The following is a 14,052-nucleotide window of genomic DNA, read 5'->3' on the forward strand; positions in this document are numbered from 1 at the left end:
GACGGGGACCCCGTTCCAAGTGCAGAGCATTAGACGGTGAGCCAGAATACCACTAGAGGGGGGTGTTCAATTTGAATGGTGGTGGATGGCGAACAACATGGAAAGATCATTCAGTTCTCAACAGTCAGTATAGAGTGTCAACAAGTGATACTCTCATCTAACCTTGGAATACCCTTTCACAACCACAAGCAAACCTTTTCAGATCCAACTCTCTGATAGTTAACAGCAGGGCAAATAAGATCAGTGTCTTCATAACAGGAGCAGACGGAGATAAATCACACAGACACCTCTGACAGACACACCTGTGTCACTTGTACGTGTGATTTACTCCCCTCGGCTATGTGAGACTGGGCTGAGTGGATTTCAGCACATTCTGTGGCAGTATGTGTCATCACAATCACACCCACACACCCACACACCTTTAACATATTCAAATTCATTCTTACATCAGCAGGAAACAGATGTTGAACAGCCCAAGCAGTGTTCTGTAAAGACTCTGAGACAGCGTCAGGGTTCAGACACACACACACACACACACGCACTAGAGCTGGGACAATAAACCGAAAATGATCGACACCGACCATAACGATCATTTATCGAAGGCATTTCACTGATATCGTTCCTCTTTTCAAAAAATAAATAAAAATAAAATATAGTACCAGTCAAAAGTTTGGACACACCTACTCATTATTTTTACTATTTTCTACATTGTAGAATAATAGTGAAGACATCAAAACTATGAAATAACACATATGGAATCATGTAGTAACCAAAAAAGTGTTAAACAAATCAAAATATATTTTATATTTGAGATTCTTCAAAGTAGCTTGATAAATACATTTCAATTAACAGGTGTGCCTTGTTAAAAGTTCATTTGTGGAATTTCTTTCCTTCTTAATGTGTTTGAGCCAATCAGTTGTGTTGTGACAAGGTAGGGGTGGTGTACAGAAGATAGCCCTATTTGGTAAAAGATCAAGTCCATATTATGGCAAGAACAGCTCCAATAAGCAAAGAAAAACGACATTCCATCATTACTTTAAGACATGAAGGCAGTCAATCCAGAAAATGTCAAGAACTTTGAAAGTTTCTTAAAGTGCAGTCACAAAAACCATGAAGAGCTATGATGAAACTGGCTCTCATGAGGACCGCCACAGGAAAGGAAGACCCAGAGTTACCGCTACTGCAGAGGATAAGTTCATTAGAGTTACCAGCCTCAGCAATTCCAGCCCAAATAAATGCTTCACAGAGTTCAAGTAACAGACACATCTCAACATCAACTTTTCAGAGGAGACTGTGTGAATCAGGCCTTGGTCGAATTGCTGCCAAGAAACCACTACTAAAGGACACCAATAATAAGAAGAGACTTGCTTGGGCCAAGAAACACGAGCAAAGGACATTAGACTGGTGAAAATCTGTCCTTTGGTCTGATGACTCCAAATTTTAGATTTTTGGTTGTGTTTCTGAGACGCATAGTAGGTGAACGGATGATCTCCGCATGTGTTGTTCCCACCATGAAGCATACTATCATTTGTTTTCAAAATGACAATGACCCAACACACCTCCAGGCTGTGTAAGGGCAATTAAACCGAGAAGGAGAGTGATGGAGTGACCTGGCCTCCACAATCCCCTGACCTCAACCCTATTGAGATGGTTTGGGATGAGTTGCATTGCAAAGTAAAGGAAAAGCAGCCAACAAGTGCTCAGCATATATGGGAACTCCTTTAAGACAGTTGGAAAAGCATTCCAGGTGAAGCTGGTTAAGAGAATGCCAAGAGTGTGCAAAGCTCTCATCAAGGCAAAGGGTGGCTACAATGAAGAATCTAAAATATATTTTTATTTGTTTAACACTTTTTTGGTTGCTACATAATTTCATATCTGTAATTTAATAGTTTTGATGTCTTCACTATTATTCTACAATGTAGAAAAAAGTACAAATAAAGAAAAACCTTTGAATGTGTAGGTGTGTCCACATTTATGACTGGTACTGTATATGATTAGTGTGTAAATATTATTTTTGTTGTCTCTTGGGTGTCTTTCCTATGTATAACTTATTACATTAAATTAAAAAATATAAATAAAATCTTATGTTGTTTTTGTCTATTCCTGTTCTGTACTTTGTCATGTATTTATATGTTTTATGTGGACCCCAGGATGAGTAGCTGCTGCAAGTGTAGTGGCTAATGGTGATCCTAATTAACTAAACTAAACACACGGTCAAACAGAGGAAGAATTCTTCTCCCTCACTAGACAATCAAAGCCAAATGAAGTTAGCCAGCATCAAATTAACACCTCATTCACTCGGAAAAGACTACTAGAGAATTGGATCGCATGTAGTCTCTCCACTGTATGGGAGTTCAACAACCAAAACCCTCCATACTTACAATGGTTAGCAATTTAGCATTTGGCTATTGCATAAAGCACAGTGTAACAATAATGAGAACCTACGAGAAAATACCTCTGAAAAAAAGGTGTATTCAGGGTACCATAATAAAATTTTACATCCTAGAGGTGCATGGCTCTGACTAAACACGGCTTCCAAGCCTGTTAGTTCATCAAACAAGTCTAGACAATTTCATTCCCATCTGTTTACTGTCTTCCTCTCTCTCTCTCAGTGTCTGATTCACGTCACTCCAATAAAGCCCTAGCATATTGGGATATGTCACATTCACATCTAATCAATGATTTTATTACACTACACCAAAATACAAAGTCTATGTACTTGGCAAAGTATTCATACGGATTACCTAGCGGGATGCGTCACAATCAAAACATAGCAACTGTTTTTATAGGTTCCCCCCGCTAACGTACAATGTTTACTTATCAAATTATTCCAGGTGATTCATTATTTTAGATGAAGGCTTCTGAATGAGATACATCAACTTTTATTGGATGAATGAAGGTGCTTGCAAACTGATCCAACGTTTTGTGATATTCATAAAAAGTTTATTTGTTGTCCCTGTGCATGTGTGGCATGTGCATGTCTGTGTGAGTCTGTCTGTCTGTACCTGACATCTCGTCGACCGGAGACTCTGGTTGTGCTTTGGGGGGGCAGGGGTAATTCTCCACCTTGCTGCAGTGCTCCTGTGGTTCTTCATACCTCCCCATCTCCTCTTCATCCTCATATCTTCTATTCTCCTCCTTCTCCTCCTCCTCTTCCAGCTGCACCTTCTCCCCAGCTTCCTCCTCTTTGGTGGTCACAGTGAGGGTGGGTTTGATCAGAGAGATGTCTGCCAGACTGCCATCTAGGTGCACCAGCCTGGGAATGGAGAAAAGAAAATAACAATAATATATACCGTATAACATTTTTATACACACTATAGTACCAGTCAAAAGTTTGGACACGCCTACTCATTCAAGGGGTTTTCTATAGTTTTACTGTTTTCTACATTGTAGAATAATAGTGAAGACATCAACACTATGAAATATCACATATGGAATCATGTAGTAACCAAAAAGTGTTAAACAAATCAAAATATATTTTATATTTGAGATTCGTCTCCAAGAAGGAGCGTGATGGAGTGCTGCATCAGATGATCTGGCCCCCACAATCACCCAACCTCAAACCAAATGAGATGGTTAGGGATGAGTTGGACTGCAGATTGAAGGAAAAGCAGCCAACAAGTGCTCAGCATATGTGGGAACTCCTTCAAGGCTGTTGGAAAATCATTCCAGGTGAAGCTGGTTAAGAGACGGCCAAGAGTGTGCAAAGCTGTCATCAAGGCAAAGGGTGGATACTTTGAAGAGTCTAAATTATATTTTGATTTGTTTAACACTTTTTTGGTTACTACATGATTCCATGTGTTGTTTCATAGGTATAATGGCCTTCCCTGTGGCTCAGTTGGTAGAGCATGGTGTTTGCAACGCCAGGGTTGTAGGTTCAATTCCCATGGGGGGCCAGTACAAAAAATGCATGAAATGAAATGTATGCATTCACTACTGTAAGTCGCTCTGGATAAGAGCGTCTGCTAAATGACCCAACATTTTTTTTATAATAATAATGTCTTCAATATTATTCTACAATGTAGACAGTAAGAAAAATAAATAAATAGTAGTCCAAACTTTTCACTGGTACTGTATACATACATACATACATACATACATATATATATATATATATATATATATATATATATATATATATATATATATATATATTTAGCAGAAATGTTTATCCAAAGCATGCATACATTTTTCGTTTAGGTGTCCCTTGCGGGAATCAAACTCAAGATAATTGGCATTGCAATCTGCCATGCTCTAGCAACTGAGCCACGCAGGACCAGAATAGAAACAGAATTACTAGAATGGACAAAGCCTCTAATTCTAGTTCTATGGGAGAGAATGTCAGGCTGGGTCCCTGTAGTTATCAAGCGAGTACTTGTTATGTCTCCTTCCCTTCATGACCACTGGTCTCAAAGTGACAGGTGTAAACAACAGAGAGACCTATCCAGTCCATAGGCTTCTTCCTTCTCATAACATGTGACAAGTTCTGTACTGTTCTGTACCTTACAAATTATTCCAACTTCTGGAGAGCTCATTTACCATTCACTCGCAATCTCCCAAATCAAAATATGCTTTCAATAAAAAATGATGTAATGACATTGCATTGCATTCCACCCATACTTGCACCGCACCTTGAGCAGTGATACACGTAAAACACAGTTCAGAGGTGTGTAGTTACAGTTTTAACTTGACACCGTGTTAGAGTTAGATGGAAATGGGTCAGAGTGAAAGACTAGGGAGGCTATACAGTAAAACAGAAGGCTTGCCCAGGCAAGCAGCTAATGTCTGAGGCAGTAAGGCACCACTTAGTCATCCTGGACTATGGGCTGCTTTCCCTCCACAATTAAGGAAAGCGTGGCATGTACTTAGAATCCCTTATGGACAACTAGCACTATTGAAATAACTAGAGATGCTTTGATGATAGAGAAGGTGAATGACAACATATTTTGAAGGGTAAGGCCAGCTTTGCTTAGCTTTCCATGGTGAGGGCTTGTGTGTGTTTGTGTGTGTTTGTGTGTGCATGCATGTGCATACAAGATAAACACAACCAAGTTAGCTAAAGCTAAAAGAGGTGCCCTAAAGCTAAGGGTACAACAGGCAACAAGTAAAGGATTGAACACGAGCAGACAAAGAGAGAGGGGGTTACAGTTCAACTGCCAGCCAGTAGGGGCATGGAGAATGGATAGCCATGGTAGATTTCACACATCAATTAAAGGAAACCCTTGCGGGACAGTGTGGACAGTTTTAATTCAATTAGAGGCCAGTACAGCCTAACACCAGTCCAGTATACCATCCAGATAAAATTGCTGATACAGTGAAATTGTATTGTAGTTATTTTTGTGTCAATTGGGATCATGAGAAGTTGTATAGGTAAAAAGGCATCTGCGACAATCACTTCAAGTGTATATGATATGGAAAACGACCATACATTGTATGGATTGTCAAGGCATCCATTTTCAGAATTCAGTTGTATCAGTTTTGCCTCAAAAATGACACATTTGTTGAAGATAAATAGCACTGATATTGATTGAATTTGGAAATACCTGTTGAGTTGATTGATCATGGGGTGGAGTGACCCTTTGTCAAATCATTTAGAATTCTGTGAGACTTAGTGGTCTCAGTGGGATCAGGTGGGAAAACGATCTATTCCATGGACACTGCTAGAGTCAAATCTTACTTTCCTGACCCACATCATAGAGATAGACTCCAGTGCCCAAAAGCCTGTCATAGCATGGGCAGCGCCATTGAGGACTTTCGTGTTGAAATAGTCAACTGGGTGGGACTTCCTAATTCCATCCAGGTCACCAGGAGGGATCAGCCAATGATCAGGCAGCGAGGAAACATTCCATAACTGCAACTGGCAGTAAAATCGCCACCTTGGTTTTATAACTGATCAAACAACACGCTCTAGGTGGCAATATGCACCCTTTCAGTTTGTTTACCAACTCCTAGTAGTAGAAGAAGAAAATGAGGTAGAAGAAAATGTACTACTTCAAAATGGAGATGGCCTCAGTGGCACTGCCCATGCTCTCACTGACATAATGGGACAGATACAATGATACTATGTCTATCTAAGTCTGTGTGTGAGACCCACCTAGTGATTGTGCTCTTCTGTTTGTCAGCCACCGTCTTGATGTCAGTGAGCAGGAGGAAGTGCTGGTGGAAGTAGTGCAGGTGGAGGATGCAGACCAACAGGAAGGAGGTGGGGATGAAGATCCTCATGAACAGAGCTGGGACAGAGAACTTCTCCAGGCCCAGGTCCTCCAGTCTACACAGGGAGGGAGAGACAGGGGGAGAAGGGAGAGACAGGGGGAGGAGGGAGAGACAGGGGGAGGAGGGAGAGACAGGGGGAGAAGGGAGAGACAGGGGGAGGAGGGGGAGACAGAGGGAGGAGGGAGAGAAGGGCGAGGCAGGGGGAGGAGGGAGAGACAGGGGGAGGAGGGCGAGACAGGGGGATGAGGGAGAGACAGGGGGAGGAGGCAGAGACAGGGGGAGGAGGGAGAGACAGGGGGAGAAGGGAGAGACAGGGGGATAAGGGAGAGACAGGGGGAGGAGGGGGAGACAGGGGGAGGAGGGAGAGACAGGGGGAGAAGGGAGAGACAGGGGGAGGAGGGAGAGACAGGGGGAGGAGGGAGAGACAGGGGGAGAAGGGAGAGACAGGGGGAGGAGGGAGAGACAGGGAGAGAAGGGAGAGACAGGGGGAGGAGGGAGAGACAGGGGGAGGAGGGAGAGAGGGGGAGAAGGGAGAGACAGGGGGAGGAGGGAGAGACAAGGGGAGGAGGGGGAGACAGAGGGAGGAGGGAGAGAAGGGCGAGGCAGGGGGAGGAGGGAGAGACAGGGGGAGGAGGGCGAGACAGGGGGATAAGGGAGAGACAGGGGGAGGAGGGAGAGACAGGGGGAGGAGGGAGAGACAGGGGGAGGAGGGAGAGACAGGGGGAGAAGGGAGAGACAGGGGGATAAGGGAGAGACAGGGGGAGGAGGGAGAGACAGGGGGAGAAGGGAGAGACATGGGGAGGAGAGCGGTTAACACGGAATGGTGGTAAAGACACATACACCCACATATTCACGAACAGGTGTGTATCTGTGCATACAGCCAAGCACACAGACACACATACACGCACACACACACACACATTCTCTCTCTCTCTCTCTCTCTCTCTCTCTCTCTCTCTACTCACTTGTCTTTGCTCATGCCGGTCATGTTGGACCAGACGTGGATGGAGGAGTCAAACTGGAAGGTGTAGACCAGGATGAGGACCATCATGGTGTAGAACACCACAGACATCCAGAAGTACTTCAGCATCCTCCTCCACCACTCATAGTGCACCTGATGACCAGAGAGGTAGGCTGTTACAAACCTACGACTTATATTCCAAAAACACAATCCTATATATACCTTCATAGGACCATTCACTATTTGTAGTATGTGTAGTATAGAAATGGTGAATGTGGAGTGCACGTGATTTAGTTTCCCCCAGTAGTACGGAACCAAAGGAAAAGTCCCATAAGACACATCAGCGCTGGGTTAGATCAAAAACCTGCACAGAGCCAGCCAGAGTGGAAGGTACAGTAAGCCTACAGTAACAGTACCTGGTAGCAGGCCACGCAGAAGAGGAGCAGCATCATGTAGATGATCTTGTACATGACGATGCGTCCCTGGAAGCTGACGAAGAAGAACATGCCGGCGCAGATGTAGATCCAGTACTTGTTCAGCATGGCCGTGAGCGTGTTGCCTAGCAACTCCATCATCTCCCTGTGGCCACTGCCCTCATCCACCTCCTCCTCCTTCTCTGTAGGAAACACAGGGGAGGGAAGAGCTGAAACAACGACAACAGCCACGATGACAACAGAGGGATAAGCTAACACAGCTACGGCTAAATATAATTTTTTTCAATTTTGTCAAACTTTTTTTTTATGATTGTCTTTCTTGACACCTGTGAGGTTATTCACATAGAGTAGAATCCTAATTCAAGACACATGCTTATATTTGGTTTATATCATGAATTAATGTCAACTGGAGATGTATGTGAAAGTTTGCATTACATGCCTTCACCTAGAACTGTACATACTTTCACCAGGAACTCTCAGACAGACATACGGACGGACAGACAAACAGACGGACAGACAGACAGACAGAACGACTGACTGACTGATAGACCGACAGACAGACGGACAGACGAACAGACGGACTGACAGACTGACTAACTGACAGACTCACCGTTCTTGTGGGCATGGATGACCCTGATGTCCAATAGCACCTCCTCTTCTCTCTGGCTCTCCTTCCTCTCTGTCAACGCCTGTCTCAGCAGCAGCCAGAAACTCAGCAGACACAGCATCTTGGAGCCCAGTTCCCGGAAGGGCACCTCTTTCTTTAAGAAGAGCCCGGGCACGGGTTGGAGGAGCTCGAAGCTCCAGATGTACTGTAGGATGATCAACAGGTTCCCATAGAACACCATGAAGGGAGACGTGATCATGGCGTACTTGCGTCGGTCACGCACCATCCACAGCGTGCACGACCAGATGAGGAACACAAAGGTCAGCCAACTCACGTAGGTGATACTCCACGCCTGGGGAGGGAGGGAGGGAAGGGGAGATGGGGAGGGAGGAGAGAGAGAGAGAGAACGCTAGATCATCAAGCCACTCACATTAGGAACTGACACTGTGAATAATAGTTAAGCATCACATATCATTGGTGTCACTGGTGTTACTAAAGGAATCACTTTAGCGAGATCAGCCAGTGGCACAGACTGGTTACTCAATATCCTTTAACCAGCAGATCAAATGAAGTGATCTGAGACATATGAAAAACAGAGTGCAGAGTTGTTTCTAGAGAGAGGGAAGCCTTCTACACATCCACCCCCACCACCGCCTTTCAACCTTCCAGGGACCTCAGCAGGGCTCCACTAACTAACTACCAATGGCGAAAGAACATACATCTATTCTGCGGCGTATAAGGTAAAACAATAGGAGCACCCCCCAGCCCTACCCCGGCCCCTTCTCTCTGAAGTCCTATATCAGCTTAGGAACTACATGGAACACATTACCCAGGGTCCACAGGGGCTGGCTTTAAGCTGTCACCACTAATGACTAGATTGGCCACCAGGAGGCTGTGTGTGTGTGTGTGTATCCTGAAGCCCCCGCCGTCGTCTGGGACTGAAAAGGCAGACTGTTCCTTGCTCTTCTGACAGACACAACGGACACACACACATACGACTCACCATCATTGCGATGAGAGCACAGATGTAGCTTTGCTTCATGATGAACCTGAAGGTCGTTACCGCGGCGTTTGCTCGTGGCGATCCCCCCTCCTCCTCTGGCGCAGTCGCCATCGCCCCTCCCGCCGTCTCTTCATCCGAACCCTCGCCACACACCCCCGCCACCTCATACACACTGCTGTCCTTTCTCTCTGCTGGAGGGGTGGAAAGGGAGGAAGGAGGGAGAGAGCTGTCAGCATCTCAAGAACCGGATGTGAATCATCCTCTAATAGTTGCTGTCAGCCTTGAGAAGCAAAGCCTCCTCTTTTTCACACTCCTTGTGATTTTCCTATTTTCCAGCGCTGCTGTTTTCCAGCACGAGTTGTGTGTGTGTGGCAGGTTGACGGTGGAAGGCCGAACTGAGCAACTACCGCTAGATGAGCCAGCTTTTCATTTTTTGGTCTTCATTTCAGGTTTAGGGTAAGGCATTAGGGTTACCAGTGTGGTTACGGTTAGGGTTAAGGATAGGGCCAGGTTTGAGGACTTTGTGGCTGTGGCTGGCAGCTAGTGACCACTCTGCATTGCTGCCTCCAGAGCAAAAGTCATGGCAATAAATGCCAACCTGTGTTATTCCCAGTATGTGGGTGATACTAACCCAGGTCTGGCCCTGGTTGGTCTGGTTTGTACTGCGGTGTGGAGTACTGGTCCAGTCCCAGCGGCCCGCTGGTGGGGACATAGTCCGGACGAGACCCGTTGGAGGTTACTATCAACACCTGGGGTAGAAAAACGCACTTAGCGGGGAGATTCAGAATAGCGTGAGTAAGTTTATGTATGCGTTATCATCATTGTTTTTGCTTGTCCAATAGCTTTTATTTATTTGATATTTGTTGGATAAGTGACGTCTGAAAAACTCTCAAAACGAGGTAATAAATGTTGCATCATGTTACAAGTTACAACATATAGAAAGGAATAGCCTACTAACCTCAGATGTGCTGACTCCATCTCGGGTGGAAATAAGCTAGAAAAAAATAAAATGGAATTAAGAATGCCTTCATATGATACTCAATGTTTGCTTACAAACACATGACCAGTGACAGTACTGGCACTCACATCACCTTACACATGGACATTACAGGACATTGTAGGGCCATGAAAGAATATAGTACACTACAGTACAGGTGTGTGTAATATTACTACAGTACATTACAGGTGTGTGTAATATTACTACAGTACAGTACAGGTGTGTGTAATATTACTACAGTACAGGTGTGTGTAATATTACTACAGTACAGTACAGGTGTGTGTAATATTACTACAGTACAGTACAGGTGTGGGTAATACTACAGTACTGTACAGTACAGGTGTGTGTAATATTACTACACTACAGTACATGTGTGTGCAATATTACTACAGTACAGTACAGGTGTGTGTAATATTACTACAGTACAGGTGTGTGTAATATTACTACACTACAGTACATGTGTGTGTAATATTACTATAGTACAGTACAGGTGTGTATAATATTACAGCAGTACAGTACAGGTGTGTGCAATATTACTACAGTACAGGTGTGTGTAATATTACTACAGTACAGGTGTGTGTAATATTACTACAGTACAGTACATGTGTGTGTAATATTACTACAGTACAGTACAGGTGTGTGTAATATTACTACAGTACAGGTGTGTGTAATATTACTACAGTACAGTACAGGTGTGGGTAATATTACTACAGTACAGGTGTGTGTAATATTACTATAGTACAGTACAGGTGTGTGTAATATTACTACAGTACAGGTGTGTGTAATATTACTACAGTACAGGTGTGTGTAATATTACTATAGTACAGTACAGGTGTGTGTAATATTACTACACTACAGTACAGGTGTGTGTAATATTACTACTGTACAGTACAGGTGTGTGTAATATTACTACAGTACAGGTGTGTGTAATATTACTACAGTACAGGTGTGTGTAATATTACAGCTGTACAGTACAGGTGTGTGCAATATTACTACAGTACAGGTGTGTGTAATATTACTATAGTACAGTACAGGTGTGTGTAATATTACTATAGTACAGGTGTGTGTAATATTACTATAGTGCAGTACAGGGGTGTGTAATATTACTACAGTACAGTACAGGTGTGTGTAATATTACTACAGTACAGGTGTGTGTAATATTACTATAGTACAGTACAGGGTTGTGTAATATTACTACAGTACAGTACAGGTGTGTGTAATATTACTACAGTACTGTACAGGTGTGTGTAAAAGTACTACAGTACAGGTGTGTGTAATATTACTACAGTACTGTACAGGTGTGTGTAAAAGTACTACAGTACAGGTGTGTGTAATATCACTACAGTACAGTTGTGTGTAATATTATTACAGTACAGGTGTGTGTAATATTACTACAGTACATTACAGGTGTGTGCAATATTACTACAGTACAAGTGTGTGTAATATTTCTACAGTACAGTACAGGTGTGTGTAATATTACTACAGTACATGTGTGTGTAATATTACTACACTACAGTACAGGTGTGTGTAATATTACTACAGTATAGTACAGAGGTGTGTAATATTACGACAGTACAGTACAGGTGTGTGTAATATTACTACAGTACAGGTGTGTGTAATATCACTACAGTACAGTACAGTTGTGTGTAATATTACTACAGTACAGTACAGTTGTGTGTAATATTACTACAGTACAGGTTTGTGTAATATTACTACAGTACAGTACAGGTGTGCATAATATTACTACAGTACAGTACAGGTTTGTGTAATATTACTACAGTACAGTACAGGTGTGCATAATATTACTACAGTACAGTACAGATTTGTGTAATATTACTACAGTACAGGTGTGTGTAATATTTCTACAGTACAGGTGTGTGTAATATAACTACTGTACATAGTCAGGATGTCTGTGTACATGTCTCTCATCTGTGTAGTGAGTCATCCTCCACAGCTTCGTAAGATCCAACCATTTCCAAGAACTGTGGATGTGAGGAAGAATATGCAGGTTTCCTCTGTGTCAATTTAGTTTGACGCATGCTGAATGAGTGACTCATTCAGTAAATATGGATACGCCCATGTTTTGAACCACAAATTAAAATACCCCTTTCAATAATAAAAATACAGTTCAACACTGCTACACCAAAATGGTCGTGTTTTTACAGTAGACCCTATACAGTTAGACAGCCACCATGTTGGAGCATTGTGGGTTCTGTAATGGAGGGCACAGTGTACCACAGGGCCCTGAACAAAAATGGCATCAGTGTTACCGCAAAGTTAATTCACCATGTACGTCCGGGGCCCTGCCCCAATATGGCCACCGTGTTACAATAACTTGAACTCACCATGTCTGTGGGGTCCTGGAGCCAAAGGCGTATGAGCGTGGCCAGGGTGTAGTAGAGCACCAGCAGCATGATGGGGTTGACATAGTGGTACCAGGCCAGCGCCGGGTTGACCCGGAACATCCAGGTGTAGGAACAGTCAGTCTGTACCACCGACGAGATGCCAAACAGACTGGTGGAGGGAGGAAGGTGAGAGGGAGGGAAGGACGGGGGGATGGAGAGGGGGAGAAAGGCAGGGTGGGGAGAGTATTATTTCTTGCACAGTTGTGCAGTGATGTTGATCTTGAAGTGCTCTTAAAAATCTAAGAACAATCCAGCCACATTCTATTGACATGCCATTCCCCATGTAGAGCTGAGAGAGAAAGCGAGAGAGAGAGAGAGAGACAGAGAGAGAAATAACCAGAATGGGGCATATTATATACTGAATAGGCAAGCAAATACTTTTGGAAGGGATTCTGAGAATTAGAGAATAGCAGCAGTCAGCAGTAGCACAGAGGATATTACAGAATGAAACACCTCCATTACTTTTATTCCCTCTTTAATTACAATTACCCCCCTCTGCATCTTGGCAGTTGGCTACATGTAAAAAACGAACTTCTACTGGTACAGCACTCTCTGGAATGGTAACCCTGATCAGTAGCATAACCAGACAGTACATTTGATTAGTTCTCCCAAGTCATATACTCACATACCGGAAATGATCAAACACACACTTTTTACATGGACAAGACTTGAAAGACCGTGGGACAGTGTGACATCAACCTCTCCCTCAACGTGATTAAGACAAAGGAGATGATTGTGGACTACAGGAAAAAAGAGGACCGAGCACGCCCCCGTTCTCATCGATGGGGCTGTAGTGGAGCAGGTTGAGAGCTTCAAGTTCCTTGGTGTCCACATCACTAACAAACTGACATGGTCCAAGCACACCAAGACAGTCGTGAAGAGAGCACAACAAAACCTATTTCCCCTCAGGAGACTGAAAAGATCCTCAAAAGGTTCTACAGCTGCACCATCGAGAGCATCCTGACTGGTTGCATCACTGCCTGGTATGGCAACTGCTCGGCCTCCGACCGCAAGGCACTACAGAGGTGATGCGAATGGCCCAGTACATCACTGGGGTCAGGCTTCCTGCCATCCAGGACCTCTATAACAGGCAGTGTCAGAGGAAAGCCCTAAAAATTGTCAAAGACTCCAGCCACCCTAGTCATAGACTGTTCTCTCTGCTACAACATGGCAAGCGGTACCGGAGCGCCAAGTCTAGGTACAAGAGGCTTCTAAACAGCTTCTAACCCCAAGCCATAAGACTCCTGAACATCTAATCAAATTGCTACCCAGAATATTTGCATTGCCCCCCCCTCCCCCACTTTTACACCTCTGCTACTCTCTGTTGTTATCATCTATGCATAGTCACTTTAATAACTCTACCTACATGTACATATTACCTCAACTAATAGGTATGGGTTAGTTGCCCCACACATTGATCTGTACCGGTGTA

The 14,052-nt window shown here is 43.8% G+C and overlaps 1 protein-coding gene across 2 annotated transcripts in view; it reads right to left on the minus strand.

Annotated features, from left to right (window-relative positions):
* LOC115195579 (piezo-type mechanosensitive ion channel component 2) overlaps positions 1 to 14,052 on the minus strand; it is a 160,145-nt gene that overhangs the window by 31,291 nt on the left and 114,802 nt on the right. For both annotated transcript variants that reach the window (XM_029755585.1, XM_029755586.1), the window contains exons 8-16: positions 12,561 to 12,729; positions 10,177 to 10,212; positions 9,850 to 9,967; positions 9,219 to 9,409; positions 8,219 to 8,567; positions 7,591 to 7,790; positions 7,179 to 7,327; positions 6,095 to 6,268; positions 3,006 to 3,256 (exon numbers count right to left, since the gene is read on the minus strand). In XM_029755585.1, coding sequence (XP_029611445.1) covers positions 3,006 to 3,256; positions 6,095 to 6,268; positions 7,179 to 7,327; positions 7,591 to 7,790; positions 8,219 to 8,567; positions 9,219 to 9,409; positions 9,850 to 9,967; positions 10,177 to 10,212; positions 12,561 to 12,729 — 1,637 coding nt within the window. The remainder of the gene's footprint in view (positions 1 to 3,005; positions 3,257 to 6,094; positions 6,269 to 7,178; positions 7,328 to 7,590; positions 7,791 to 8,218; positions 8,568 to 9,218; positions 9,410 to 9,849; positions 9,968 to 10,176; positions 10,213 to 12,560; positions 12,730 to 14,052) is intronic.

This window comes from Salmo trutta, chromosome 6 (assembly GCF_901001165.1).
Source record: "Salmo trutta chromosome 6, fSalTru1.1, whole genome shotgun sequence".
NCBI classification, from domain to species: Eukaryota; Metazoa; Chordata; class Actinopteri; order Salmoniformes; family Salmonidae; genus Salmo; species Salmo trutta.